The following is a 23,505-nucleotide window of genomic DNA, read 5'->3' as shown; positions in this document are numbered from 1 at the left end:
GAAATATGGTTGGGATCATGCGCCTTACAGGAACACACCTCAAAAACGAGCTTCCAAAAATAACAAAAAAAAAAAAGGGAACTGCTAGCCAGGTCCGGGCGGCTACTGTCCATCTCAGACCAAGTCAGATGCGGAGGAGTTGGCCACGGACCCCAAAAACGAAAGCCCAAGCCCAAGCCCAACAATAGCTGGACTGCAATTGAAGCGCAGCCATTGACAAGATAATTTCCTGGGGGTGCTGCATGCAATGCAGTAAATCCTACATTTATACCCTCAATAGGGGTATGATCCTATAGGTAATATAATATTAAACTCGCTTCTTTATGGTCTTAAGGAAACGTTATATTGGCAAAGACTATTTAATTATTTACTTACAGAGCTTTAAAAATTTAAGAAATGTTTTTACTTAAGTATGATAATCAAAATAGTAATCTTCTATGCTGAAAAAAAGCCAAAGACAATTTGAATCTATAATATTTAAAATTCTCCTAGGCTAGAGTAATCCATTTTCGTCGCATTAATTTCCATAACATGTTTCCTTCAATTTCCCTGCAGTTCGTCTTCGTTTTACAAATTGTACAAAAAAAGAAAAAAGGAAAGAAAAACTTTGGCCACGATTCAGCCGGCAGAAACGAACAGAAATTGGCTAGTTTCGCAGACCGCGTTAAGTTGACTGACTACCAATTGTTGTTGCCACGATGCTGGGGCTACTATGCGAATAATTTCAAACACAAACTGCCGCCAACAGCCAAGAAGGTTCATAATTATTGGACGAACGAACGGCTGCCGGTGGGTTGTGGCTTCTTGAAATGTTGCAACTGGCAACCGTTTGAACGATGGCAACAGGAACTGAGCAGGCCTCATCGTCGTTTTGGGGCAAGAGTGCAAAGTGGCGGGTTAAATAGGTTTTGACTACTTGAAGACAGTTCGAGTTAAGTCCGAGAAATTGCATCGTTTGGTTTATGAAGATTTACGATGTCCAAATTAGCCATTTGTAAGGCTCAATCACGTCGATGATCCTGGGAGTGGGTCATGTGAAAAGATGACCGGGCAACCTTTTTAAGGTAACTAACTTTTAAGTAGAAGCAAGAGATTTCTTTAATTGACAAACCAGTAGAAACCCCCCATAACTAATTGCCCTATTCGATTGATTTCGAGTATAATTATTCTCATTCCCCAATTGGATTAATTGATTTCGAGTCTTGGTATTTCCGTGATTTTATGATTTATGATGTCAATTATGCAGTGGCCTTTAATGGATTTATTTTTAATTATTTAAGTGATCGATTCAGATCAGAAATAATAATTAAGAATTTGGTGCTTTGCAAGACATTTATTAAATAAACTTAATCTAATTCATAGCTATTAGTTTGAGTTACTTTATGTACCAAATAAGTTAACCACAAAAATAAAAACCAATCAAAATATTTGTAGACCAAAGAAAAGCATTTCATTCAAGTGTCGAAAGTTGACCACAAAATTAACTTTTAAGGGCAGCCACCAAAACACCATCACCTTCGTTTGGGAGAAGCACTTCCAGCATCCAATTTGTCTGGCTTTTTGAGGAGGGGGAACAATGACAATAACCACATCGTGAATATGTTCGAGAGTGTGGATATGAATAAACATGGTGGCCCGCGAATAATGTGAGACTTGCATAACCTCATTTGGCGGCTTATGGTCTCGCGTGCTCCCGTGCCAGGTTTTTTTTTTTTTCGGTTTCTTCTCTAAGTCGGCGTGATATCGTGTACGCAGATATAACAGTGCAGATAGATAGGAAGACGGTCGGCAAGTGTACTACTACTACTGCGGATTCGAATGGAAGCGTGCGCCTGCCTCTAAGACTACAAAAAATAAAAGCCCATAACCCAGCCAACCCATCCATCCAGTCAACTTCATTTTGGCCGAATGATCCCATCCGTTGACGTTCGAGCGAGTAAACTTTTATGACAACCACTGACCTTTTTCGGGCAAAAGACTTGACAGGAAATCGCTGTGGAGTGGCCAGGAAATGATTAATGGCTCTATTGATGCATTCATTGAGCTTCCACAAAAATATGCCCAACGAATTCGGATTAATCTATAGAAGGTTGACCGCATCGTATTCAAACTTGAAGGTTTATCTTCTTCTGAACAGCATTCACACCTTGCACAACCCACAAATCAAACTGGGAAAACTCCCAAATTATAAGATGAGGCAACAATAATTCTTCCTCGCAATTGTTGCAACTGCTGAAAATGCAGGGCGTCGACAAAAGCCAAAAAGTTGAGGCAATCCACGGCTTGATTCAACTTAAGATCCCAGCAAAGTAAGCAACTTTTGCTGCAATTATAGATCAATTATATAAAGGCGACTACTGGAAGGCATTCCGTTTTTCGGCATTTCGCCAAAGCAAGACTCACGATTTTTATTTTTTTTTTGTTGACCCAGCAATTGCAGGCATTTGAAATTGATTTTTAACTTACAGAATTTAACTTACTTAAAATTTAAGACAGCTTTAAAACAACTGCTGAAACGAAATATTTACATTTCATCCCGCTTGGCCAGCTCCTCCACGAGCTTGGCACTTTGTGCCTTGATCTGTTTGCGATTTGGCACATTGGCCATAGTCTTGTTCTCCTGCAGGATATCATCCTCGGGAGCTGTTGGAGCCTGCTCTTCATTGTCCACCGGCTCGAACATGTCCAGACTGGTCAAGAAATCTGCATGGTATTCTTCGACATTTCGCTTGATCGTGGCTGGTTTCAGCTCAACTGTATAGGCCTTCATCAGCTTGTAGATCTTACGCTTCACCATATGCATTATGTTATCAACTGTGGAGGGAGTTTGGTTAGATTTATGGGTTTTCTATGAGGTAGGATGGCCACTCAACTGTTTTCCTCGAAAATCTCTGGGGCAGCGGCCCTCATGTTTAGCATTTCGAATTTAAGCAAAGGCAGCTTCAGGTACGAGTTTGGATATTGGGCTCGCAGCAATTTGGGCTGGCGATCAATATGGCGAAGAATTTCCAGCAGGTTCCAAATACTTACTCTACAAGAAGAGTAATGCCAAGATTGAGTTATAGAATTAAGCTTTTATAATTGAATTTGCTATAAATAAAGAAGTGTTAGTAATTCATCTTACCCTTACCTTAACATAACATAAGCATCAGCTCTGTTCTTTAGATGCTGCAGTGTATCTTGTTCGAATTGAGTATCGTTTTGCAACATCTTTTTCAGATCCTTAATGCGCTCCAAGCGACTACAGTAAAGTTAATGTAAGAACAATTTCTATATAAAATATTAATAGAAAACCCACTTGATCTCCTCCTCTGAAAGATTGTTGACCAAAACCCCTTTCAAGACACTGGCGCACTTCATCTTGGTCTCCAGCATTTCATGAGCCAACATATCGTTGACGATCATGCGATGCAGTTTATCATTGTTGTCCACCTGACTCTTCATTCTGATATAAGTATATAAATATAAATATGAAGAAATGCATAAAATCAACTTCCATTACAAACCTTGGATAAATTTCCTTAGCCTGAGAACAAAGTGTCACAAACTTGACCTCTTTGATTGTCTTCTCCACCGCCTTAAGCTCTAGTTTTAGGATCATCATGCTTTGTGTTTCGCGAACATAGCGCTTTAGGTTCGTGGTCGGAGGAGCCTCTTTGGGCTTGTTGAAATTGATCGAACCCGCCGGCTTCTTGAGAGAGGCCAACATTTGGAGTTTCAACTGCAGATTCTTGCGGGATTTGTCCTCCATGTGCCTAAACTCGTCGTTCAGCTCCTTGAACTTCGTTATGGCCGGCATGCCCAGGAACAGGATATGTTTGATGAAGTTCGACTGATCATCCATATCACTGCTGAGGGAGCGCAAGATGGGTTCGTAAAATATCTCGTCATGGACCAGCACCTGAATCATCTTTTTATACGTGTTGTTTATCGTCTTAATAGCCTTTAGGCGAACATTCGAGTTCTCTATCTTCTTGAGGAAAACTCGTGACTTCAGCTCCTCGTCGAGAATAAATTCGTTCTGGTACTTGATACGGTTTTGCAGAAGAGCTCGTCTCAGCTAAAATACGTTTATAAAATCGATAAATTTTGAAAATATCGCATAGGAGAGCAACTATACCAACCAATTGTTCTTTGTAGTGCTGTTTCAACTGATCCAACCGAAACTCCAGACGATCTCGTTCCTTCCTCATCACAAAGGTACGCTGATTTATGTTATCGACCACCAGATGAATGGGCATCTTCTGGTACAGCCTCTGCATATCCTTGTGGTTGATGAGGAAGTTACGAATTTTATGGGTATTGTCGTTGACCAGAATATTCTGCAATTTGGTGCGTCCATCGCGGCATTGCAACTTTAGACGCTTGTTCTGGCGAAAATACCGGAGGCGATTGGCCTTGGACTCATGGTTCTTGAAAACCAAACGACGCGCTATTCAATATGGTTACTCAATGGCCAAGCCAAAAAAAAAAGGTATCTTACTCAACAAGTCGGTCATTCCCTTGAACTGTTCCGTCAGCGAGTTGGGGGTCCATCGTTCATCGACCATCACATGCTGGTGGACATATGACATGCCGAAGAATCCATGAAAGCGCAAGGAGCGCGGATGCACTGGCTTCGGGGCCAGGACATCCTTCTCCCGATTCTTGTCCCGACGTGGTATATAGGCCATGCCCCTCTGGCGCAATGTACATGGTGGCATATTTAGTTTTGTAAATGTATCTTTAGGTGCTCTTGGCTAAGTTTGTAAGTTTATGTAGCTGATAGAGCTTTGATTACTAACTAAATATTTGATCACTTCTAGGAAAATGTTTGAGAAATATCATAACAGCCTACTAGAGAAATAAAACAAAATCCATTATTTTACACATTTATTTTGCACTAACATTTCATTTCTGTTTTGTTTTGTTTGTTTTTGGAGTTGGGTTTGTTTTTGAACAGAATTTTTAATAATACACAATATTGTTTACTCCTATTTAATGAGAATGTGTGCACATTACATACCCAAATAGTTTGCATTTCCGTGAGCCTGGATCGAATTGAATTGTAAGAATTCATTGTGACAAAAATATCTTAATTTTCTTGGTGTTCTTATATATTTGTTTTTAAATAGAGTTCATTTTAGAGAGAATACACAAACTAATAGTAAACGCAGTAACATTTTGATTCAAACATAAATAGTTCTTAGTCGTAGATAATCTGTATATTGCACGATCTATGGTTATCTACAAGATACATTTCGATTTGGTAAGCCAACCCTCTAAGCGCATTTCATGGGAAATTGTCGGCCAAAGATAACTCACTGCCTTTTGATCTTTTTTGTGTTTTTTAAATCTCATTCGAAACATCAACAAGTGGTCGCAGTTTGCTTTTAATTTTAGTTCTGCATGTAGACAGTAATTGTAGTTTTAAGTTAGTTAGCCCTAAGTATGAGTATAGTTTAGCTCAAACACCAGCGTATAAATATTGTCATAAAACATTTTTTTTGTAATTTTTGAGTGTATAATTTAGCTAAATTTACATTGATTTGGGTTGTGTGGCTTTTACGTTTACATTAGCTCTAGCTTTAATGAAAATTCCATACATGATTGTTTGCTTCTAACGATTATTGCATCTGCGTTGTTGTTCTTTGCCTACGAGAGTTGACCCACCTATTTAATCCAAGGAAAAGCATAGAATTGCTAGTCCCGGTCAACCTTCTTATATGTATTCTCCTCTAAACTGTGGCCTACTTTGGTGAGCAATAGAATTGCGTTTTGGCTGGTGCAAAAATATAGCATACTTTTTTGCTTATGTGATTAATTCTCATGGGTAACGTCGAAGATTTTGCTTATAGCTGCTGCTATATAATCTTAAAGGAAAGTATGACCATTTAAGGCGGACAGACACCCACTAATGGGAGTATATAAGCGACAGAATTTGAAGCAATTATGAGTTGGCTGTGAAGCTAGGTGAAGAAACCTTTGAACCGTCAAGAAGATACACACAGAAGGGGGTGGTGGGTTGGAGTTGATAAAAGATTTGGAAGTCAATAAAATTTGTTTGATTTTGGCAACAAAATTCCAGTGCCGCACAAAATTAGAAATAATAAAAACTGAATATTTAATATAATTTATATAAATTTTATTTAAACATAGTTCAGCGTGTCGAGCTGTAGGAAAACTTCTACAAACACGTCTTTGCCTTATGTACACATTCTTGAAATGAACTACGTATTTGATGTCAGTTACGTATCGAATGCCCAGAAGCAATTAAATAAATGTCTAATACTAAAGTATAACACATATTAAATAAACGTTGCTGTTTGTTTGTTTGATTTTTTCCTAGATTTTAAACATATTATCAACACATTTTACACCAGCGTTGTTAGAATTTGTTGTTGTTTTAAATAATACTTAATAATTACAAATGTTTTTCTCCTTCGCAAATTAAATTTGGACAAAATTGAAGCTAGTTTGGAATGCATTTACAAATATTTCCCTCTTTTTAACAAATCATAATTTGCTTAATAACAATTTAAAACATATAATAGGTATTTAGCCACCAGACTTGACTAAAAAATAACAGAAAAACATTAGATAGACGGATTAAAATATTGCAAATTATTACGTTAAGCTGTGCCAGCACTTGGACTGAGTTTGAAAATAACATTTCTGAATGAGTTTCATTTTCAATCTTCGTTCTGCTTTGAGACAGTTAACATAGTTCCACTACATAATTCGACGTGTGTTTAGTGATTGGCGTAGGACACAACTACAGGTTTTGTATAGACTTATTTCATAGATTTCATAGGTATATTTCACATAGGTTACTTTCCTTTAGCTATTTATGGAAATTGTTTCGTTTTCGCTTTCTGCATCTGCTTCTGCTTCTGCTTTTCCTCATTCGTTTTAGCATAGTATATAAATTGGTGTATACATATAAATAGTCAAACTTATTTGTTTTTCATTTAAATAGTAATAATATAAATATATATATATATATATCTATTCGTACATATATATATATGTATATAGCATTTGTTTTTTCGTGATCGCTCAATGTTCAACATTATAATATAATTTTCTTATCTGCATCTGCTTCCGTTTCTTTTGTGTTTGCTTTTGTTGTTTTTCTGCTGTTTTCATAAACTTTCTATATTGTTTCTGTAGCATAGTGTAAACATGTTATATAATGCAATTTCATGTTCTTAGTTTTCACTTGCACATGTATATAATATATATATATATATATGTATAATAATTGGTTTTGTTTAATATTTTATTACGCATGTTGTGTATCTGTGAGAGTGGTTGATGTGGTGTTTTGCTGTCTATGAGGTTAGAGCGCTTAGATTGAGTGAGTGAGTGGGTTGCACGCATTAGCTCCTTGGGGACTGCTTATAACGCACCAAATGGGTCGAGTGGGACGCCTTTATTGCCGCCATTCTGCGTTGGCTGGATTGGTTGCATGATGCCCGTCGCATTACTGTGCGGCGCCGCCATCATCGTCGGTTGCACCCCAGTCAAAGGGGCTGCTGACTGCCCCATCACCGGCATTCCCTACAAGAGTCCATAAAATAAGCATTAAACACAGGCTTAAACCAACTTTTTAATTGAAATTCATGCACTGGATAAGGGCAGTATTTATAAATTGCTATATCAGACGCAATGCTACAAAATCAGTGAAAGGAAAATAGTTGTCGGTTGGGCATTATATAGGAGGAGAGGGGCCACCGTGAGCTTGGAAAACAGTTGCTACATACGGAATCATACGTAAGGTAGTGAGGTCTACAAACAAGTGAAACAGTAACTGAACTCATACTAATAAATACCTCTAACAAAATTATAATTGAAATAATAAATTAACTGATAAGTGCAAGATAATAATGCAATTTAGTTCAGAGACGAGAACCAGAGAGGAGGAACATTTAGAGCACGCGTTTGTGGCCGTTAACCAAAAGAGGATATACATGTCGGGGTTTCTTTAGAAGTTAGAAGGAAGTTTACTGGCGTATAGGTCGCTTTTACACGTTACACGTTATATAGTGCTGGAGATGATAGATTTTCGAATGTTTAAGGTAATGAAACCAAAAGACTTTGTAAAAAATGAATATATAAACTTGTTTTTTAAGGAAAAACGGCAACTCAAGTTTAAATCAAAATGATAGTTTTTCATAATTTTTCATTCTGTTTGGAAATTTGTAATGGTTTTTGTTGATTTTTCGTTGGTTTCAGCATCATCTTACCTGCATATAATTTGGCATTACAGGATAACTAGCATGTATATACGGATGATTGATTGTGACTGGCGCAGGACTTACGGTCATGCCATGTGCCTACGTATTACATATTGATATATATTTATATTGGCATATTGATAGAATATATATTGATATTTCACAAACACACATACATACACACACACACACAGACAGCATTAACACAGGCGCAGCGTGAGTTGTCATACGTGATGGGTTTGTTGTTTGTTTGTTTGATTGGTTTCAATATATATTTAGGTTTTGATTCAATTTGATTCGATTCGGTTAACGATTTTCGAGTTTCGATATTCGATTTTGCGGTATGCGTTGGGATAGTTGAGATATAAAGCAAACATAAAATAAAGAAAAGAAAGTAGTTGATAGTTTATATATACTTTTTTGAAATGCAAAATAAAAATCAAAATAATAATCAATTAAAATCATAAAATGGAAATATGTGAAGTCTGTCGTTTTTGGCCTGCGTGTGTTGCGTGTAAAGACTCAAACCCCCATTGTCTTAGCCCTTTAGACCATATCGCCAAGATGTGCCACTAAACTTAGCCCTAGTGCTAGTGTTACAGTGCTGTTTTGTATGTGATTCCTTAGTATACGGTGGGGAGTGTATGAAAATCAGGGCAAAGATTTTGTGGATAAACATAAAGTCATAACTTACAACCCGCAAAGACTTGGTTTGCACTTTGATTCTGGTCTGTTCTTTTTTCAATTCACAAATCACAATTATAAAATAACAAATGTAACAACATTTAGAAATTCAAAGGATTTAGCGACGATGAGATAATATTAAATTACTTTTTTTTTTTACTTTTTGATTCAAAAGGAAGTTTAAGCAAGCTGAGAAAATGTTCATACAGATCGAAGATATACTAAAAATCAAGACAACCAAGTAGCTCAAGTTGTAAATCGAAACTGATTGTGCAATCGATAAATAAACATTAATTTTGATAAGTTAATCGACAATAAATTAGGCAAAAATACTGTACTGTACATGAAGTGTGGCCTAAAGTGTTGGGTGACACAAAATCGTAAGAAAATTAAAGGGAAAAACAATGCAATTACATAAGTAAGTAAAAAAGTGTCCTTTGTTTTCTGCTCTGGCATTGTTTTTTCTCTTATTTTGACTTTTCTTCTTTAATTTAATCTGCTTCGGCATGACTTCTATATAGTAGTGTATTCGAATTATTGATTTTAATCTCACGTTTAAGTCGAACAAATTCGAGGCAACGTAGAGTTTGGCTTTACTTTTCGGATTCTTGCGAGTAGTATTTGGTAGTTTTTGAGTAGAGTAGTTCGGTAGACAGTAGAGAGTAGAGTTAGAGTAGGCAAAACTCACCATGGGACGATAGCCAGCACCAGTAGTAGCCGCCATTGGTTGGGGTGTCCAATTAGCACCTGGTTTCGCTGTATTTTTAGGTGAATTCCATTGCACGGGTCTATGAGAATAATGGGGTAAGAGAGTAATGATATAGACGGCGTCAATGAACACGGCATTTGAATTTTGGGGGTTTTATCTATCTAAACAGATTTCTGCGTGATTTCGAACTATATTTTGTTTTTTATGGATGGGTATTTATATGTACACATATGGAACATGAATATGGCTTTATGGACGGGAAGGTCAGTTCGGAGAAGGTTTATTGATTTGGATTAAAGGATGTGGAACTTGGACTGAGATCAACATGATCTTTCACCACTTCGAAACTGAAGATCTTTTAGGGATACGATTCAACCATTTTTACTGCGTGAGAACTGATGATGGAGATGTGACAACATGGATACTGATCAACTTTCTGGTTTTGGCTTCACTTTCGAACGCACGCACATAGATCTATCGTCATTATAGTGGCTCGATTTACTCACTTTGCACTTGCCGTTTTGTTTATATTTAAGTTATCAACTAGTGACATTAGTGAACTATCCAAGTCGCCGGTAATTATCTTCCCAGTGCCAGCCGGTGGCTGCTGCTGTTGCTGCTGGTGCTGGTGCAGTTGCTGCTGATGTTGCTGGTGGTGCTGCTGCTGTTGTAACGCCAGGATCGAGCTGCTATTGCTGGAGTAACCTGTGGCGACAACGTTCATTTGATTGCTGTTGTTGCTGTTGCTGTTGCTGGCTGAGGCCGGCTTCAGGACATCGCCCAAGGCATCGAAGCCTTTGATACGTTTAGTTTATACATTTCACACGATATGGTTGGTTTATTTTTTTCGTGGGATACCCAAAGCCAATGCACCGTTTTTTAGCAGACATTTATACACAGAGACAAACACATTTGGTATATGTATATATATATATATATAGTAGATATGCATAGACAATGAAGCCGATGAGCCCAAAGGATTTGTTTTTGATGTTTGTTGAGTTAGCGTTGAGTTTGTTTACCGTCGAAATTTGATATTTTTAAATTGTTTTTTTTTTTTTTTTTTTTTCATTTTGCCAGCGTAATTATAAAACACACAAATATTTTTTAGCGTTTCATAGAGATTTTAAGTGTTCGGATATGGATTTGTGCCACCAACATTAACATGAGACAATGTGAGGTTGTTTTTAGTTTTGATATTTTTTTTTTTTTTTTTTACGTTCAGTACATAAGAACATAAGAGAGAGAAAAAGAGAAAAAATAACATTTACAAAATAAATAACATGAATTTGCATCGTATATATATAAATATATGGGATTCTTCGATATCTAATGATCTTCGACTTAGGATTAAGATTAAGTTCTTATCTACAAACACATGACAGATGTTAAGATTATTTACAAAAGCAACCCAAAGCAGAATATTTTTATGTTAATGATATTTTTGCAGTTTGTTAAGTGTATATTAGGTAAAATATTAGTTTTAGAGACAATACAAGGATATTATAGAAAGGAAGGCCTCAGAAAGTTCTGCCTCAAAAAGCAAAAGGAGAATCTGACTTTAAGCTAACTTCTCCTAATTACATAAAATCTTAAATTTGAATTATCACACACAAAATAATTTTATAATTCAATTATCACACAATTACAGTTAGCACATTGAACATACACAAAAACTAATAAGTTAGATATATTTTAAAAACGAAAAAGCTGAAAACTAAAACAAAATACTTATGCAAAAGGACAACAACGCAGCTTTCTTGTCGAAAACACAGGACGACTCCAAATCGATTACGACAGTTAAGATGGACAAAATAGCTTAAAGACACGAGCAGACAACAGTGGGCAAAGCGTGTTCTGTGTGGATGAGCATCTGTGGCACAGGACAAAGCTCGGAGGAGGATCTCGGTAGATATGCTGAGCGAAAGTTCAGTGTCTGCTGAATCACTACAAGCTAGTGATAGAGCACAAGCTTTGTACAAAAACAAAGCACGCGGAGGGACTTTATGCTTGTGGTTGAAATGGTTTTTGGATTTTGGTTTTCGTCGAGGAACGGCTAAGGTTCACCTGATGGAAACTGAGCTGCTGGCATGGAAGGTGGCAACATCGTTTGCTGTTGCGCCAATTGCTGTCGGTGTTGCTGCTGTTGTAGTTCAAACTGCTGCTGCTGCTGCTGCACATATAATGCCGATTGTTGTTGTTGCTGCAGCTGCTGATCCATGAAATTGATATTGTTGCCAAAGGGCGCAGCAACAGATGCAGAAGCGAGTGGGCCTTGTGGCAACGACATATCATCGAAAAATGGATTTGGCAACGACGTCGAAGCTGTGTGAAATTCAACGCAAACATTTACAGGATAACAATTAAAATAAATATTAAAAAAAATTATAATTATTAATCAAATATTATTAACAAACTAACATTGAGGAATGAGGAAGGGTAGAGAAAACGAATTCTAACTTCTTCACGCATAATGCTGGATTTTAAAGATCCTATATTAAAAATACAAAACGTTTCCTAGCCTGTTTAACAAATAACTGCAAAGTGGGCTTATTAATATAACATGCTAACATTTATATTATTACTTTATAAACACAGCAACGTTAGAGGTTATGATTAGCATTGCTATAATTAGTAAACTTAATCTGCTTCGATTTTCACTTAATTTTGAATAGTTAGTAATAAATAAGCGTTTTGTTAGTGACTGCATATTGAGATATATATTCTTATCATTAGATTGTAGCTTGCAGTTAAAGGAATGAATGAAGACTGTGGGCCATTGAGGAACTTACCTGCCGGTTCCGTATTACCAAAAACGGATGAGAAATTACTATCGGAAACGAATGCGTTTGTTGCAGCAGCGGAGGAAACTGAAGCGCCATTGAAACCTATGTTTGTTTTTTTTTCATATTTTTTTGGTGGTTTTGTATTCAGTTTTGTTGGGTGTTGTGTGGGCGGTGGACGGTGGGCGATGGTCGTTGGCGTGTTTTGGAAGATTAGCGATTGGTTTGGTTTTTTGTTTTTGGTTTTCGAGGAGTTGGTATTTTCGGTATCGTTATCATTGTTGAAGTTGTTGTCATTATTTGTTTCGGGTTGGAAAAAAACAGTGATGAAAAAATAAAGAGTAACAATACATTAGACAAGAATTCAAAAGAAATTAAAAAACTTACAGAAACAATTAAGGTAAATAATTAAATATATATATAACAAAAGTATATCATTATGATTACAAGTATGGATAATGGTGCATGAAAGTCTTGTGCAAGCAGACGGCTAGGCCGGACGGATAAGAGTGATAAAGAGAGAAAGAGAGAGGGTGAGGGGCGTCTAGGGCGCCGGAAAAGTGCGCTCCTCATAGCTCTGATTCTTTTTTCTTTACGGTTACGACAATATAAGATCACTACACTTACACACCGACTGTTACCTATGTACAGCACGAAATTAACATAACTCAAATGATAAAAGCTAGTCAAGAACTTAGGACGAAATAATAAGAAAATTATAACATGCTACCATTATTATGCATCCACAAATTATTGGCATTGAGTGCAGCACCTGTGGCTCCTGGGGCGGATGCTCCGCCGCCGCCGCCGCTGGCGTCAAACATATCGGCGAATGGATTGCCCAACTGCAGCAGATCGTCGGAGGCCTTGGTGGCTGCTGCAGCAGCAGCGGGCTGCGCCGACGCGGCACCGAACAGATCAACTATCGGCTGGCCAGCCTGTGCGGCTGGCGGCGACGATAGAAATGGATTTGTTAGTGCAGCGCTAGCGCCAGCAGCACCGCTGCTGGTGGGCGAAGATACCTTGGACTAGGAAAGGAACAGGCAGATAAATCGATTAAACATCGACTCTAATAGTAATAATAACTAATTAATTCACCTTGTACTGGTTCATGGCGGCCTCCTCCTCGGCCAGCACCTGGGCCTTTAGCTGCTCGTCAATGCCATTGGTGTTATCAAACTTGCTGGATGCAGCCGCAGTTCCAAATGCCGAGCTGGTTGAAGAGAGTGCAGTGACAGCGGATTTAACATTGCGTTGATTGCTAATGATTGCCAGGCATCGAAAACAGGTGCAAGTTAACAACGAAGGAAAATCATAGAAAAAAAGAAATAAATGAATAATGTCAAAAATAAAACTAAAAATATTTATAACTTAGGAAACAATGTAATGTTAGGTAAATAATATGTAATTATAGAAATTTTACAATCAAACAATCGGAAATAAAAAGGAAATCTCTATCACAGTTTCTGCTGCATCATTTTATAACAAAAACATATATATATTTACGTACGTAACGTATATGTATATAATATTATCTAGGTAAAAATGATGTCTTTTAATCCGTAATTTGACCTTTAAAGTTACGTCTTTATGAAAATTATAGACCAGGATCCATTAAAGTAGACTTTTAAGCTGCTGGCACAGACAACATGAAGATCATCTAGCAAACTGTAAACTAATAAAAAGCTAACACAATCCAGCATATGGTAATACTTATATAATCTGACTTTCATCTAGCGAGCATCTACTGCTTAAATAATCGTAAGTTTACTTGGCTCTCGGTCATGAATTCATTCAATTTTAGTACTGAGATTCTTATCGTCAAATTAAAGAAGTTTAAAAACTAAAAACTAAGTGATATTCTACGCTATGAACTCTTAGACCAGATCAACACACCTCGATGACTGTGTGGGCGTATTAGCAGCGGATACCTTTCGGCCCTCCAGCGTGGCCAAGTGCTGTTCCAAAGCATCTAGCAACGAGCTGGGCGCCTTGGTCAAATCGGGAATATCTCCCTTGTCTATGCCCACATTCTAAAAGAAGAAAATGAACAAATTAATATAACTTCAAGAATTTTTCCTGATAGGAGTTACTAACCTCAGCCACTTTTAAGAACTCCCCAACGCGATCCATGCGCACCAAGAACTTCTTGTAAAGATCCAAGGCATCCCGCGCATGTTTCTTGTTCATATCGAAATACTTCTCAAGCAAATTAATGATGCCATCATTGTAACAAGCAAACAAACGTATGAGATCTCGGAATAAGAGCATAAAACTCATATTAATGACGCCTGAAAAAGATAAATTTTATATTAAATATTAAAACAAAAAACAATAGATGTATAAACACACCATTGGACAAATCGTTGGATTGGCAGTCAAACTCCAGAAGCGCATCCAATTGTGCCTGCAAAACTGGCAAAGTCTTCAGAAGTTTTTCCGCGTTCATGCTGCGCAGCGAGCCCTCCTCTTTGCTAATATGATAGATTGGAAAACAAATCTATTAAAATAGAACTAAATACGATGTGGCATTACTTACCCTCGCTTGACTTTGCAAAAGTCAAAGGCCATGGCCCGATAGGAGAGCGACTTCTCATTCAAATACTTGGCATAGCGCCGAATGAAGGGCGACATATCGTAACCTGTTGATTGTTAAAGTATTAATAGATACTCTTTAACATTAGTTGAGGACACACACACGTTTTAGGCAATGCCAAATAAGAAACTTAAAACAATAATAGTCTTTGGGTTAGTTAATTTTGATTTTATTCATAACTAAAACAAATTTTAGTAACAACCAGGAAAGAAAAACAACGTCTATAGCCCGATAAAGGAAAAGTTTCAGCCAATGGCTAGCTAATAGCTTCTGCATAATACTCACCCATTCTGCCACCTGGAACGCCCATGCCACCATCTGTATAAGGTTTATATTGTTTGATTTTGAGTATTTAGTTTGGATAATTGCATTTTTCATGTTGTTGTTAGCCAGCGGTTTGTGTTTTTGTTTGGTTTAGAGTATGTGGGTCAGTAAGCGGCGCATTTCGGTATTAATAATTTTTGTTTAGAAATTATTGTTAATGGTTAATTTAATAAAAGTACAAGCCAAACGATCACGCAGCATTCGCATGAGAAGAGAGAATGAGAGAGGAATGATCAGAATGTAAGCATTAGTTAATAATTTTCAAATTTATAACTTGATCAAATTATGTATGCGTATGAAACAATTTAAGTGGATTTTAGGAAAGGGATGTTTCGTTATACCTTGAACAGTTCCTTTGTCCAGAAAAGAGCTGAGATTGAATGTAGAATTGCTTGAGGCCAGGTATTGCATAAAACGCTGGAAAAATTCAGGAAAAATTTTTTAAATTCATATAAAATGTATGAAATAGAACTGAATCTTTTAGTATTAGTAGTAGTGGTATTTTAGTAGTTAAATGCAAATAGGATATAAGGAACAGTCTTTGTTCAGCCTCAAAAATGTTATTTTTATAGCCACCTTTTTTATGCTTTAAATTAGAGAAATTTTGATGTACTTTTAAATATACTACTTTTAACAGCTTATCGGACATTGAATTACTCATATATTTAAGAACTTTGAAAAGCCTACTAATTAAAGAAATTAATCTCGAAATTAACCCTAACTATCCTTTTATTTAAGGACAATTAATTTTCCTTCATTCATGCCTCTCTAACCTTATTATGTCGTCAAATAAAAATCCAAGAAATGGACGAGGCAAATGCAGAAAAAAAAGAACAAAACGACAATAAGCTCGGTGAAAGGGCATCCGCAAAGCGTGATGCTTAAGTAATTATTTAACATTAAAGAGTCATCAAAAGAAAACAAATAACAAGAACCTCAGAACGTACGTGACCTTTTCTATGGACACTGCCCACATTCTCTATATATTAATATAATCAAAACAGATTACCTCATTACGAACGCTTCAATGAAAGTAAAAATGAAAATAAAATATCGACAAGAATGTTATACGCCCCTAAGCTTCTCGCAAACAGCAGATACAGATAAATGTGTACAAAATACAAACCTCATTGCCATATGCCATCAGATGATGTGTGGTTATCAGCGACTTGTAGACGACAACCCAGTTGGCGTTCTGGGAACGCTCGATAAGTAAATTGGCCAGATGAGGTATCGACACATTCGGCTCGTTTGTGCAATGCACCAAATCTGCAAGAGAACAAAGGTATATTAATTCAACACCAATCACAAATAATGAACATTTATTATACAGTCTCTGGTATAAAAATAGGAATCACCCAAATCAAAAAACAACATAAAGAATCCTTAAATCCGTTTAAATAATGTTTTAAAATTTCAAAGCCTATTATCAATCATTATAAGGTCTCTTGCAAATATTTGTCTACTTATCAATTTAAGTATATATGGGAAATATAGAACATTTAAGTTTTACTTAAGTGTGCATCAACTCGAAAACTGTTAGTAACTCCAAATGTTTGATAAGCGATTGAAAATTACTGTCTTATTCGTTTTTAAAACTAACTTGTCGGTGCAATTATTTCCCTTAGAAAAAGAAATTGTAAAGGCAGCCCCAGCTGTAAACCGATCCTTCAATAAATTTAATCATCTTGTTTTTAGCGGGCTATTATCGGTCGCTGCTCTTAGTTGTTGTTGGCTTATCTTTGCTTTTTTCATAACAGACGCCTTTAAAGCTAAAAGACTGAAGCCAAATCAGTTAGAGACGGAAAAGTGTTGATGATAAGCGCTTGAACTCAATGTGTCTACAATCTTGCGGTTCCATTCGAATCAATTTCCATTTCAGTTGGGAAATGTTTGTCGCAGAACGGAATAATTGCATATCATTTGTGGGGCGTTGCACATGCCAAAGCATATGTTCTCCGGCCTTTCGCTTCACTTTGTTTGGAGGAGCTGATGGGCGCCAGACCAGTGATTCACTCATACATATATACTCGACTCGTTCATAAATAAATACAAATTTCAATAAACACTAAATGTGGAAAATTGATTGGCCCTTGTGAACAAGCTCATGAATTTGTGAACAAATACAGTGGTCGTCCCATTGATATTGTGTAAGCGTTTAACTTTTACACTTACTTTTTCATATATATTGATCATAATTGTTTGAAATTACTCATTTCTAATGCTCAATGTCTATGTATGTTATACATCTCATTATAAACTTTTTGTTTTTTGTAGCCAGCTGTTTCGAATCATAATTGAAATTTGAACCCTTTAATGACTAACCAAATTATAATCGTTTTTTTTTTTAATTTTTAAGAGATCTAAAAGATTTCTTACTTGAATGCTGCATGTTTCATTATTAAAATATTCAAATTGTTAGTTTATGATTTTCTAGCTAACGAAATTATTCATATTTTAGCTTCAGTATCTCAATTTTCACTTTTGTTTGTGCCAATATTCCTCAACAAATACACAATAAATATACAAAGGGAATGTGTCAGTAAATAAACAACTCCACTGTAGACAAAATGGGCATCCCATTGATACTTTTTTAATAATAATTGCCCACTTGTGTTGGTTGAAATAATCCCGGGTCTTTTGGGCTGGTTTCTGGTTCTTAAGGTTTCGTTGTGTTTCCGTGAATACCCAACTGGTTTTATTTTAAGACGAAAGTTGTTAAGAAAAGAAAATAAAGAAAATAGGTAAAACAAATACATTTTATGATGGAGCCCTTTACCTGTTGTATATCAAGTAAAGGGCACAGCTCCAGACCAGAGACCCGGTTTAATCTGGTTAGTGTTCTAAAACTAATTGATTATTGTACTTTAAATACTTTAAAAAATAAAACTCAAATATAGTGTATGTGGCCACAAAATGAGAACTCGTTTATTTTTAGTGCTTGACACATGCCAAATCTTTGGAAGTTGGATTGCGGCAAATGAAATACAATGTTTATGTGGCAAGTAACGTCCCATGGTAATGCCCTCTTTTATTCCCTTTGCTCGTACCCATAAATGATGACTCATCTCAGAAAAGTTTTGCAAACCAGCAAACTAAAAGGGGGTCACCATGCGAGCAAAGCTAGCCAAAAAAAACCAGATTCCAACAGGAATGTCATCAAGATATTGGTCTCATTAGAACTTGTTTATGCGAAATGTAAAGGTCTAAGCAAAATCCAGCGAATTAGGGAAAACAGTTGGGCATAAATTTAGCAAGCAATGACACTGCAACAACAACAATCGCTTCTTTCGTAGGTGTTTTAAGCCATTCAAAGCCCCAACAAACACACGTGCACCCGTGGGAAAGTGACGTAACATTAGAGAGAGAAAGAGAGAGCGCGCAAAGAGCGTTGGATAGAAAAAGAGGATGGCAGTGGAAACAATGACGAACACAGTCCACAAACAGCAGCAGCTGAGGCACAGGTGCAATTGTGGGTGGTGGAGCACTGTGGACCGTAATCGGTGGCTTCGTTTTCGGAAAACTTTGCGATTTATCACACAAAAACAAAAACCACGTGAAGATGGAATAGGAAAGCCAAGCAACTCGAACTGGTTGTAACTGAATGGGTATTTGTTTAACTTTTGCAGACAGTACTAACGGTTGTAATTGTGTATGCACAGAGAGAAACGGTTAGATAACATCGTAGATGACAAAAAACCCCAACTTTTTAAAATATATTTGTAATATTCAAAATATTTGTGATTGTTTATTATTCATTTTTATTCCTTTTTCCAAGGGGAAAGGACCCACATCACAAACAAAGGTAGTTAGAGAAATTTATATATTTAAAAGCTCTATTTATAATCAGTAACCTCCCATCAAAAGTCAATATATTCGTTGATAATGTTAACAATATTTTCAAAAGTGATTAAATATTTTATTCCATTGTAAATATATGAATTTTTTTACGTTTTCCTATAAACATGCATTGTTTTATCAAATTATAAAAGCCAGAAGGCACCTTAACTACTTCTCTTGATAAAAATTAGTTTTTGTTTGGGTGTTCCCCTGAGACCTCGGAATACAATATTCTATGAATACTTCTGTAACATTTTTAAAATTGAGGTTGACAATTTTTCCCTGATCTACGTATCAAGGCTATAGGATTTTTTCTCCGTGTGTTAACTAGGAAATGTAACGGTGATTTTACGCAACGAGAGAGAGAGTGTGCGAGAGAGAGAGAGAGAGAGAGAGAGCAAGATATTGGGGGAGACTCACAGTCCAAGTGCTTCTTCTTCGGGCCAATGCATTCCTCCGTGGTGGCCTTGCAAACGGACTTGGCGAGTCCTTGGCCTGCAAGGCTGTGACGGGCGGCCAGCAGCCTGTCGTTGATCGTTTGCCCTGCCATGGTCATGATGAAGCTGTTGTTGTTGTTCCTGCTCCCGTTCGATGGCTTTTATTTACTTGATTAATTTAATTATGCACCCAAGGAGCAGACCACACCGACACACACACAAACACACGCAGATACACGGAGAAAGAGAGAGACGCACACAAACACGTATAGGGCGAGCGAGAGAGAGAGTGGTATTGATTGATTGAGAATATTTCCAACGGGAAAATTCTTCTACGCGAGCTCCACGAAAAATAAAACGGTACTGATTTTGAAGTTCCTACGTCACAAGCACTGAACAATTTAACGCCGCGTTTAATGCGCTCTCTAACCGGTGCCTAACGCTGAAACGCGATTTTTTAATTCTCTATTTTTCCTCTGCCACAAATCGATAATGGCGACTGGCAAGTGAAGCGGACGTATGAGTAATATCCTAACGCCTCAGCAATATGGCTAATCGCGGGTTATCGATTCCGATTTTCAAAGTAAAGTGGAGTAATATCGATTGCACAACGTAAGAGGAAATAATTATTGGAAGGAACTTGATGTTATACTTCTAATTATGTTTAAACAACATGTTTTAAAAACATCATCGGGATATTAAGATTGTATTTAGTACAAATGAATATGCATGCATATATAGTTAACAGTTTTATACCACAAAATGGTTGAAAACACGTTAAATAAAATATTGTATGTATAGCTGCATGTGTAAGTTTTTTAAGCTTGATACGATTTTTATATGTTCATTTTATGGTTTTATTTTAAGTATAATTAATATTAACGAACCATTGAGTTAATGCATTGTGGTAAATAGTTTGTAAAAACTATATTTAACGATTAAGCCAAAAAAGCATACAATCCAAACCAAATATACCTTTTTTATTTTCATTTGTAAGAAGTCTAATTTACTGATAACATTACTGTGGTAGAAAAAATTGCCTAGAATAACCCTCTTCAGACTATCTAAATTTGTCTGGAATCTAGCCAAACTAGCACACCAGAACGTAACGTAGCATAACGTAAGCTTGATGGCTGGCAAGTCGCCTTAGGCGACTGATTTTTTTGTTTCGAGTAGGCGGTCATACTGGTCATTAAAATAAATAAAATTATACTAAAAAACAGTAGTTAGCAGATTCAGCAGAAACGTAATAAAATTATAAGATGTTGAATGGACAGATTGCACACAGTTATCTGGAGAACACGTGCACGCTGCTGATCCCCCGCCCTCCTGTAGCGAGTCAGTCCTTAAAATCGTCGCCTCAGCCAGCAGCAGCTGCTGCTGCTTCTTCTTCCGCTGGCGAGGAGCATGGCCAAGGGGCTGAGTCGGGGCTGTCAGGAGCGGGAGGGACGGACGCGTTGCATGTGGATCGTATAAGAAACTGCGATATATTCCTCGACGCGCACGATCTTTACTTTTATGCAGACGTCAAGCTTTTCAAGTGAGTCACTGCGTCCAATCTGGCACGCCCACACTTGCAAAATTCCATCGATATCGTTCCGCATTTCATTTCCTTTTCGCACACAGATTCCACAGCCGCCGCACTTTCGATCTGCGGGAACTGAAGACGCTGCTGATAAAGTACAACACAGCGTTAAACCAATACCAGATCTGCCTGCGCTGTCTGCCCCTTACAGCGGGATCCCAGGAAGGATCAGGTGGCGAAAGAGGAGGAGGTGGTGGCTCGGGTGATGCACCTAAACCGAAGAGTGGACGCAAGGATTACATTGCCACCTTTCTGCACCTGCCCACGCTGGCCGATGCCACAAGGACCCATTTGCCAAACAAAGAGCCCCTGGTGCAGGAATGGAAACTCAAACGTATCACCGATCAGTGCCAAATACAGCTCGACAGCCAAGAGCGTACGTACAAGCTGACCAACAACTTTGGTTACGGTTACGCCAGCCAATACAGCGGTCCGCCGGACACGACTGAGGTGAGCTTATTGCTTTCCACTCCCCCTTTCCGATAAACTAACACAGATGTTTCCCCAGCTGGACAAGGCCGTGTGCCGCATTTCCGATCCGCATCGAATAAGCCCTATCCAAAGGCGACAGGAGCGCGTGGTCGACGAAATGAAGCGCTTCTCACGTGAACAGTACAAAATGAACTTTGTGGAGCTACAGGTTCCGTCCGGTCACCAGAATCCTTTGCGCTATAAGCCGAAAATCTACGAGACTTCCATGACCCAAGAGCAGGCACATCTTTTACACAACATCAGCCGGGAAAAGTCACTCGAGCAGCAGCCAAGCGACATCCTGCGACAGAACGAGATCGATTGCGGTCTGATCAGCATTCTGCTGGCCATATGCTATGATGTGCGGACGACCAACAATGATCCGACATGTGAATCGGGTTGGACGCGAAGTATTCTCTGCCCGTTGTACTGCTACTATGAGCAGTTCGATAACTACCGAGATGTCCTGGTGGCCTTTATGAGGCGGATGATCACCTACCCGCTGTACCGCAATTTCGAGCTGGGCCGCCAATGCGTTCGAGATGCCATCGAGGTGTTAAAGGGCGGTCGGAACTGGTTGATCAACCAGTTGCTGCTGTCCCACCAGCAGTTCGCCAGTGGAGAGCCTAGTCGTGATAGCTTCAACAACTACTATTTGGAGGACTACATCCGTTATGTGACCAGTCCGAGCGCTTGTAGCGATGAGCACATGCGCCTTTTGGCCCGCAACCTCAAGAACGTGCTGATGGACGTGACCAAGCAGCATCTGGGCCTGGGTGTCACCGAGATTGAGACTGAGCTGATCAAGGAGCTAATGCAGGAAATGCGCATTGATACGGGCAGCGAAGGCTCGTCGCCACAGCAACATGGCCAGGGCGATGATGAACTGGACCTGGATAACGATACGTCTGGACAAGAGGACGAGACAACGACTGATGATGACAGTGTCATAACCGACTCCTTCGACAGCATGGACATGGACATGCGATTGATCGAGAACGAAATTGTATATGAAGATGATGAGGAGGACGAAGAAGATGAAGACGAGGATGAGGATGGGGCAGACGAGGATGAGGACGACAGCAGCTCATCCACCACCACCAGTAGCGAAGCCGAAGGAAACAGCGTCATCGAGCAGTGCAGCAACAGCGAGACCGCTGCTAGCATCAGCACCAGCACCAAGTAATAAGTCACTTATCCCGAGTCCGGCAAGTCCTGCTCCTGCCTTGCCCAAAACAAACAAGCAACACAACCAACTTAATGTCAAAGAACGGAGGCTAAACAGTGATTACTTTTAAAAATAATACAACAAGTAAAGTATACAAAACAAACAAAAAACAAAACCAAGCAAAAGATGTAAATTTACACAAGGAAACCCAAAAAACAATCTACTTAAATCTTAATTGTACAATAATTTAATGAGACGCAAACTCAAAGATTTGTTCACGCCAAATGCGAAAAGATATTTAAATATTTTTTCCCCTTTGCTCTACAATAACTTCGATTATAATTACACATACAAGTAAATCAGAAATTTAGCATTTAGTGTGGCATTAGAGTACGAAAAATTTGAATTTTGAATTCTGAAAAGCGAAATCTAGTTGTGCATTTGTATATACATCTATAAATTATATAGATATCGATATTGTTGGTGCTGCAAGCAAACAAAACAAACAAATTAAATAAAATAAAATGGAAATGGAAAGCAACGCCGAAACTAAAACTACATTTTGGGCAAAAAAGTCTTCAAGGAATTATCAGTTAATGTTGTAAGAATGTCATTGAAGTCGACACAAAAAATTATAAAAGAAAACGTATAAAATGGATAATAAATATTTTTTTATTAAAAGTGTGGTG

General features: G+C 37.8%; 3 protein-coding genes across 21 annotated transcripts; 1 reads left to right on the top strand and 2 right to left on the bottom strand.

Annotated features, from left to right (window-relative positions):
• Positions 1-2,377: 2,377 nt before the first annotated feature.
• On the bottom strand, positions 2,378-5,996 carry LOC108116205. Its single transcript, XM_017227983.2, has 7 exons — positions 4,484-5,996; positions 4,125-4,432; positions 3,507-4,060; positions 3,299-3,445; positions 3,131-3,241; positions 2,874-3,031; positions 2,378-2,814 (listed from the first exon to the last, which is right to left on the bottom strand). The coding sequence occupies exons 1-7, from the start codon at positions 4,701-4,703 to the stop codon at positions 2,525-2,527; spliced, it is 1,788 nt and encodes a 595-aa protein (XP_017083472.1). The 5' UTR covers positions 4,704-5,996; the 3' UTR covers positions 2,378-2,524.
• Positions 5,997-6,102: 106 nt separating this feature from the next.
• Positions 6,103-20,126, bottom strand: LOC108116203 (phosphatidylinositol-binding clathrin assembly protein LAP). 19 transcript variants are annotated; one of them, XM_017227962.2, is made up of 16 exons: positions 19,576-20,126; positions 16,442-16,584; positions 15,657-15,732; positions 15,277-15,309; positions 14,935-15,037; positions 14,748-14,869; positions 14,493-14,686; positions 14,292-14,428; positions 13,494-13,656; positions 13,126-13,423; positions 12,405-12,500; positions 11,680-11,937; positions 10,119-10,407; positions 9,592-9,691; positions 8,229-8,318; positions 6,103-7,542 (listed from the first exon to the last, which is right to left on the bottom strand). In XM_017227962.2, the coding sequence occupies exons 1-16, from the start codon at positions 19,709-19,711 to the stop codon at positions 7,381-7,383; spliced, it is 2,400 nt and encodes a 799-aa protein (XP_017083451.2). In that variant the 5' UTR covers positions 19,712-20,126; the 3' UTR covers positions 6,103-7,380. The 19 variants fall into 19 exon arrangements, with proteins under 19 accessions (XP_017083451.2, XP_017083455.2, XP_017083453.2 ...); XM_017227966.2 differs by having other exon boundaries at positions 10,119-10,317; XM_017227964.2 differs by having other exon boundaries at positions 13,168-13,423.
• Positions 20,127-20,763: 637 nt separating this feature from the next.
• On the top strand, positions 20,764-23,357 carry LOC108116235 (protein SHQ1 homolog). Its single transcript, XM_017228026.2, has 3 exons — positions 20,764-21,132; positions 21,219-21,627; positions 21,686-23,357. Exons 1-3 carry the CDS (start codon positions 20,855-20,857, stop codon positions 22,832-22,834), a joined length of 1,836 nt encoding a protein of 611 aa, XP_017083515.1. The 5' UTR covers positions 20,764-20,854; the 3' UTR covers positions 22,835-23,357.
• The last annotated feature ends 148 nt before the right edge of the window (positions 23,358-23,505 follow it).

The sequence above is a fragment of the Drosophila eugracilis genome, unplaced genomic scaffold (genome assembly GCF_018153835.1).
Source record: "Drosophila eugracilis isolate 14026-0451.02 unplaced genomic scaffold, ASM1815383v1 contig_722, whole genome shotgun sequence".
Taxonomy (NCBI): Eukaryota; Metazoa; Arthropoda; class Insecta; order Diptera; family Drosophilidae; genus Drosophila; species Drosophila eugracilis.
This window is presented reverse-complemented; position numbering and strand designations above follow the sequence as displayed.

What these genes read in the sequence shown, in the direction of transcription:
- LOC108116205 (XM_017227983.2), bottom strand. Translation starts at nt 4,703, where the DNA reads ATGCCACCATGTACATTGCGCCAGAGGGGCATGGCCTATATACCACGT. An exon ending in GGGAATGACCGACTTGTTGA is followed by an intron (nt 4,433 to 4,483) that starts GTAAGATACCTT and finishes CATATTGAATAG; the next exon opens with CGCGTCGTTTGGTTTTCAAG. An exon ending in AGAGATTTTCGAGGAAAACA is followed by an intron (nt 2,815 to 2,873) that starts GTTGAGTGGCCA and finishes CTCCCTCCACAG; the next exon opens with TTGATAACATAATGCATATG.
- LOC108116203 (XM_017227962.2), bottom strand. Translation starts at nt 19,711, where the DNA reads ATGACCATGGCAGGGCAAACGATCAACGACAGGCTGCTGGCCGCCCGT. An exon ending in AGTTCTTAAAAGTGGCTGAG is followed by an intron (nt 14,429 to 14,492) that starts GTTAGTAACTCC and finishes TTCTTCTTTTAG; the next exon opens with AATGTGGGCATAGACAAGGG. An exon ending in AGCAGCTCAGTTTCCATCAG is followed by an intron (nt 10,408 to 11,679) that starts GTGAACCTTAGC and finishes AACGTATCAAAG; the next exon opens with GCTTCGATGCCTTGGGCGAT.
- LOC108116235 (XM_017228026.2), top strand. Translation starts at nt 20,855, where the DNA reads ATGTTGAATGGACAGATTGCACACAGTTATCTGGAGAACACGTGCACG. An exon ending in GCAGACGTCAAGCTTTTCAA is followed by an intron (nt 21,133 to 21,218) that starts GTGAGTCACTGC and finishes TTTCGCACACAG; the next exon opens with ATTCCACAGCCGCCGCACTT. An exon ending in GTCCGCCGGACACGACTGAG is followed by an intron (nt 21,628 to 21,685) that starts GTGAGCTTATTG and finishes ATGTTTCCCCAG; the next exon opens with CTGGACAAGGCCGTGTGCCG.